At 43.9% G+C, this 6,934-nt stretch overlaps 1 protein-coding gene across 1 annotated transcript in view; it reads right to left on the bottom strand.

Annotated features, from left to right (window-relative positions):
* Positions 1-6,293, bottom strand: part of LOC103396895 (kremen protein 1-like) — a 19,137-nt gene extending 12,844 nt beyond the window's left edge. Inside the window, exons 1-3 of the mRNA XM_025052671.1 lie at positions 6,175-6,293; positions 2,740-2,893; positions 1,887-2,219 (exon numbers count right to left, since the gene is read on the bottom strand). Coding sequence (XP_024908439.1) covers positions 1,887-2,219; positions 2,740-2,884 — 478 coding nt within the window. The 5' untranslated portion in view covers positions 2,885-2,893; positions 6,175-6,293. The remainder of the gene's footprint in view (positions 1-1,886; positions 2,220-2,739; positions 2,894-6,174) is intronic.
* Between the last annotated feature and the right edge of the window lie 641 nt (positions 6,294-6,934).

Below are 6,934 nucleotides of genomic sequence, written 5' to 3'. Positions count from 1 at the left end.
GTCGTCGGGGGGGGGAAGGAATATTTCGAGGAGCTCCTCAATCCCGTTGACACGTCTTCCGAGGGGGGAGCTGAAGCTGAGGACTCAGCAGCTGATCCTCCAATCTCCTGCGCTGAGGTCACCGAGGCAGTCAAAAAGCTGCTCGGTGGAAAGGCGCCGGGGGTGGATGAGATACGCCCTGAGTATCTTAAGTCTCTGGATGTTGTGGGGTTGTCTTGGCTGACACGCCTCTACAGCATCGCGTGGCAGTCGGGGACAGTACCTCTGGACTGGCAGACCGGGGTGGTGGTACCTCTTTTCAAAAAAGGGGACCGGAGGGTGTGTTCCAACTATCGGGGGATCACACTCCTCAGCCTCCCGGGAAAAGTCTATTCCAGAGTACTGGAGAGGAAAATCCGGCCGATAGTCGAACCTCGGATTCAAGAGGAACAATGCGGTTTTCGTCCTGGTCGTGGAACACTGGACCAGCTCTATACCCTTCAGAGGGTGCTTGAGGGTTCATGGGAGTTTGCCCAACCGGTCCACATGTGTTTTGTGGACTTGGAAAAGGCTTTCGATCGTGTCCCTCGTGGTATCCTGTGGGGGGTGCTTCGAGAGTATGGGGTTGGGGGCCCTCTTTTAAGGGCTGTCCAGTCCCTGTACGATCGGAGTAGGAGCTTGGTTCGCATTGCCGGCAGTAAGTCGGACCTGTTCCCGGTGCATGTGGGACTACGACAGGGCTGCCCTTTGTCACCGGTTCTGTTCATTATTTTCATGGACAGAATTTCTAGGCGCAGCCAGGTGTCGGGTGGGGTCCAGTTCGGTAGCCACCGGATTTCATCTCTGCTTTTTGCAGATGATGTGGTGTTGTTGGCTTCTTCGAACCAGGACCTGCAGCATGCACTGGGGCGGTTTGCAGTAGAGTGTAACGCAGCTGGGATGAAAATTAGCACCTCTAAGTCCGAGGCCATGGTTCTCGACCGGAAAAAGGTGGTATGCACCCTTCGGGTCGGGGATGAAGTCCTGCCTCAGGTGGAGGAGTTCAAATATCGTCTTGTTCACGAGTGAGGGTAGGATCGAGCGTGAGATTGACAGGCGGATCGGTGCTGCGGCCGCAGTAATGCCATAGACAAAAGGCTGAGCTGGAGGTTGAGGAGATGAAGATGTGAGATCTTCACTGGGAGTCACCAGGATGGACAGGAGTAGAAATGGGCAGTTAATGTGGAGCAGTATGGAGATGAAATTAAAGAGGTGAGGTGGAGATGGTTTGGATATGAGCTGAGGAGAGAGTGGAGATATTGGACGAAGGATGTTGAAGATGCAGAAGGAGAAGAAGGAGAAGAAGGAGAAGGAGAAGAAGAAAAAGAAGAATGAGAAGGAGAAAAAGAAAGAGAAGAAGGAGAAATAAAAAGAAGAAGAAAAGAAAAAGGAGAAGCAGAAGGAGAAGGAGAAGAATGAGAAGAAGAAGAAGCAGAAGAAGGACAAGATAAAGGAGAAATAGAAGAAGGAGAAGAAGAAGGAAAAGACAGAGAAGGAGAAGAAGAAGGAGGAAAGAAGAAGAAGGAGAAGGAGAAGAAGAAGAAGAAATAGAAGAAGTTGAAGAAGGAGAAGAAGGAGAAGAAGAAGGAGAAGAAGAAAAAGAAGAAGGAGAAGGAGAAGAAAGAGAAGAAAAAGAAGTAGAATGATGAGAAGAACATGAATGGTTTGATATAAATGTTGTATAAATGAATTAATACAGTATCACTACTCATTTCTTTGTGTTCTTTTGAATGGGGTATGTACTAAAACCGTATAGTGTGCAATAAAAGAGCACTTTTCGGGGGATGGAGACACTCATCTCATGACAGTAAATGACTGCAGTGACATCTGTAAACTAAAAGACTAGTTTTCTAGTGTTGAATACTTACCCTGGTAAAGCAGAGCAAAGCCTTGGGCCTCGTTGGTGCGGTCAGAGTAAAAGTAGAGAATGACAAAGTTGCCCGTGATGTTCACCAGCTCCCATGGTGGGCTACGCCAGTCAAAGCGCGCCACCACCTGGTTGGTGTAGCCGTCCAGTAGCTCCACCATGTCCGTCTGATCGGAAATATCGAAGAAGGTGAAGTTGAAGAGGATGGCAAAGGCTTCGGGGACCTGGATTGTCCAGTAGCACACATGGCTGGCTCCGTATTTGTCCGGGAAGTCAGGAGAGTAGATGACTCCTGACGGAGAGGTGTAGTTGCCCCCACAGGTCCCTACTCGAGCTAAAAAAATTGGGAACAAAAATGGTGTAAAGGTTGATGACAACTTGTCCACAAATATTATGTAGAGTTTTTAAATGTAATAAACTTCACAAGTGTGGCACTTTGGCCCAGAGGCAACGTCTCTGTCATTGGTGTGGAACACCAGGGTTTACCTCCTGGGCAAAATCGAATCCCGGTTAGGGCGGTTGGTAACTTCCAGTGGACTCACCTCCCGCAGGAAGGTTTAGGGGGTGTTGGTACGGTGCAGTGTGATTTGGGTGGCGGTCATGGAGACTGCTGCCCCGCGACCCGGTAACGGATAAGCGGGGCATGAAAATGGATGGATGGATGGAAACTTCACAAGTATCTCTGATACATAGTTCAGTGGTTCCCAAAATGGGGAGCCTGCGCCCCCGCGACCCGGTAACGGATAAGCGGGGCATGAAAATGGATGGATGGATGGAAACTTCACAAGTATCTCTGATACATAGTTCAGTGGTTCCCAAAATGGGGGTGCAGGCCGCGTTAAAACAAAACTCACTATCAAAGACGATGACCCAGCCATCTCCACCGCAGGGCTGGGTGTGGTCCCCGAAGCAAACATGGTTGCACTCCTTGCTCGGCGACTCCACGTGGTCATGCAGGTCAACCTCGTTTCCACAGAAACAGGCATATCCTGATTCCATGCCTGCGAGCTGCAGAAAAATGAAGGAAATAAAAAAACATATAAATCATTAAATCATCTGCAAAAAAAGTTAAGTATTCTCATTAAAGTGAAACTTTCCAATGGTTTCATATATTCTGAAGCAGATCAAAAGTTTCTTTGACTTTTTTGAAAACTAAATGCACTGAAATAATTTAGGTGAGCTATTCTCCAGGGATCAAATATATGGATTTTTTTAACATTTTTTATTGTATCTGGTCCTCATGGTACAATAACCATTAACACAATATTTTATATTCAGGTCATGAACACCTCCACACGCTGCAGGTACAGCCTCGGACAAAGTAGAGCTGATAGTAACACTGCTGACACGCAGACATAGTTTTTCCTGCTACAGTGAGGCTGATGGCGAAAAAACAAAAGCTTGAATGGAAGTCCAATAGCCTCTCATTATCCCGCCATACATATGCAATCATTTTCAATATCCATGTGACACAAAATGGCAAAACTAACTCCTAAATTATTAACGTTTTCTACTGCTATTTAATATTTTATAAGAGTTGTCACTTCCAATTATTTCTTTACTATTCATTTTTATTTGGTATCTGTTAAGATATTTTAAATACATTTATTGAAATATTAACGATATATTCATTATATTAAATTTCCATATCAATTTATACTGTTTGTTTTTCAATGCTGTACTAATGCTGATGGTTTACATAACAGGATGGTGTATGGTACGGATGGCACTGACTGTTACGCTTGGAGATAGAGACAGGTCACAGAACCGGCCTGAACCAGTTTCTCTGCCCAAATAATGAGGAAAACAGAACATCAAAAAGGAAAAGAATCCAAAGTGTATTTCTTTGATCTAACCTGAGTTACTGAGCAGAATAGCTCAGCACATGTACATGTTTTCTATTGGTGGAGAATCTTTGTTTGAAGCAGCTTTTGCCAATCAGCGCTCAGAAGTGGTACATGAACACCACATGGCTGTAAAGGGTTAAGGTACTGACCATTGATGTGTATGTGAAAAAACTGTATTTAAGCTTTGAGCACTGGGGAGTTCCTCAGTGCAGTTCTGAATGTAATCATTGTTCTGCACTCCTTGCTGCAAGTAAAACTTTTAAAACTTTGAGATCTTGTATTTGATTCTTTATTTGATCAGATCTTTATTTGAATTCTTTGTGTGTTGGGAAACTGGGGTATGAACTAACAGCATTTTTTTTACAGTCCTATCTAACGGAGAAGTTTCCTGACAGTATCACTTAGTATAGTGTAGTATAAAAGTGTGTCTTATTTCAGTCTTTAAGTCTATAATACATAAGAATTCCTCTGTGTCTGGTTTTATGCACATATGGTTTCATATTCTTCCATCCCATCCGTCCATTTTTGTCCACTTATCTGTTACCAGGTCGTGGGGGCAGCAGTCTCCACAACCGCCATCCAAATCACATTGCACCGTACCATCCCCCCGAACCTTCCTGCGGGTGGTGAGCCCACTAGAAGGCGCCAACTGCCCTAAACAGGATTAGATCTTGCCCAGGAGGTGAACCCTGGGGTTCCACACCAATGACAGAGACATTGCCTCTGCGCAAAGTGCCACTATCTAACCGTTTGGGTTATTCTGGCATACCTATCGTTGTGTAATGTGTCTTTCTTCTGGTGTCCATTTCACAATGCTATAATGTGACATCGGATCAACAACCGTCCCTCCAAAGACCACCCAGAATTTTACAAAGGACACCTGTCCATCATTCTAATCAAAACAGTTGGTGAACTATTCCTAACTACGTCAATGCAGGGATGTAAAATGTCAAAAACCTTCACACATCCTGACCACGCCACCACTGGCTGCTGGTCCTCAAAAGAACTATTGTCCTTCAATCAAAAAGGCACCATTGTCCAATTTTCAGGCCCCAAATGAATTCACAGAAGTGAAGGTAATGCATCATTTCCCACTCTGCGGCTCATGGAATAGGAATTCACACAGCCTCTGCCCTCGCCGATACAGCTCGAGCTGCATCCTTGCATTATTCTATCTGATGAATAAACGTTCGAGAACGCCAGTGTGAATGTTTCTGGAGCGAGTGAGTGTTGAATAGCTGTCTCGCTCAACACACATGCCCCTTTTCAAAATGTCAGAGAAGATCTGCTCTCCCAAGCATTGGGATCTCAAACCCCATGTTGCAGACGGCGACAGTCCGAGGGCGGGCGCGCATTGCAAATCTGCCACCACATCCTGTAACATCTGCTGCAGTGTGAGGGGAGGGTGGAGTTGTCACAACCTATCACTGCAGACCAGGCTGAACCTGATCTGCTGAGACCAAAAATGAACACCGGGCACTGTTTAAGTTGGAACAATGGGCTGCCAGAGAGGGAGATGGGAAACCTGCAGTGAATGGGAAGTGGCCATTAGAATTATAACCATTCATTTTCAGCCGTCAGTCCTGATTGCTGGGATAATTCACGATCTGCCGGTTGGTTTGAAACATTTTATCACAGAGACACTTGATGGATGAATAAAAGGGATTTAAACCGTGTTCTGATAATTATTGGTGTTGCCGCTCCTGAATGCGGATCATTTACATAAAAGCTTCTGGCAGCCGGCGGCTTATGTCTATTTTTTACAAATACTGTGGGAAATGAGTTTGTTTGTCAAATGAGAGGGACAATGTGAACAACAAAAAGGCACACACTTTCACTGAGTGAAAAAAAATGGTTTGAGGTTTGATTCCCTGAGGTAATTGATGGCTTTTCCGCATAAAGTGTGCATGTTTTGCCCATGTTTCATTGGTTTTCAAAGTGAGATGAAATTGAGTGAGATTCTGTGGAGTTATTAATAACTTATAATAACTTAATATAAATGTATTGTGTGTACAAAAATATTTAAAACAACCCACAAATGCAACAGATTTTTCCTGTGAAAGACGCCACCTGGTGCATCTCTCTAGAACCAAAACTAGCGACCCCAGGATAGACTAGCATACTGTAAAGAAAAAAAGGATTACACTGTGGAAAAGTGGTTCCCAATCTATGGTCTGAGGACCACTTGTAGTACAGTACATTTGGCCTTACTTTAGTAGTAACGCACTGCAAAAGCAAAGCAATAGTGGCTCCAAACTAGAAATCTCAAAAAACAAAAAGAAATGGCAATCGCTAACTAAGTCTGGGATTGCTTAGATTAAAGATTATATATATGTCGTTGGTTGTATGTTTTGGTTCATCAGTGCAGGAGCCCAAAGATAAATGCTAACAAAGCAGCAACAGCTTTTCACGCATGAACCGGACCCGTGCTTGGCATCTTACCTTGTATCTCTGCTTTCTGCAAAAGCTGATACAGTTTTGAATAGTGAGCTTGTTAGAGGTCTCGCTGGTGCCTGACAGAGTGGGTGGATCACCACTGTCTTTGAAGCAGCCCAAGTTCCCAGGCACTGTAGAGAGAAAACAAAATCACAGATCAGCGATGTATTGTTTAAATCAGTTTAGTTACTTACGGCGCTTCTTTTTATAGCAACTGCTTGTGAAACTCAGTATAATAACATTTAAATCTCAATGCAGCCTTTAAAATATTTGTTCCTTTCAGCAAAAAATTTAACTGTTGACAAGGCATATATAACAACAGAAATAAACCTAGAAAAATCATTGCTATGCTATTGGCTCATTGCTAAGCTAGTAGCATAGCACTTGCTAGTTTTGAATTAAATAGAAAGAGCTTATAGGAAAAACTAGGCTGACCACTCAATTCATAACTGTAAATAACAAACTTTTAATTATGAGAGAAATGAAAGAAACAATAGTCAAAAGACAAGGTGGAAGTACAAGTCTGTTTTTGTCCAATATAATATACAATACAGTGTCATATCCTGCAACCAGGCTCTTGATGGATGTTTGGTTTTGTTTTTGTCAATCAAAAAGGCACCATTGTCCAATTTTCAGGCCCCAAATGAATTCACAGAAGTGAAGGTAATGCATCATTTCCCACTCTGCGGCTCATGGAATAGGAATTCACACAGCCTCTGCCCTCGCCGATACAGCTCGAGCTGCATCCTTGCATTATTCTATCTGA

This window comes from Cynoglossus semilaevis, chromosome W, assembly GCF_000523025.1.
Source record: "Cynoglossus semilaevis isolate Cse_v1.0 chromosome W, Cse_v1.0, whole genome shotgun sequence".
Classification (NCBI taxonomy): domain Eukaryota; kingdom Metazoa; phylum Chordata; class Actinopteri; order Pleuronectiformes; family Cynoglossidae; genus Cynoglossus; species Cynoglossus semilaevis.
The sequence above is the reverse complement of the archived record's forward strand: the minus strand, read 5'-3'. Positions and strand labels throughout refer to the sequence as shown.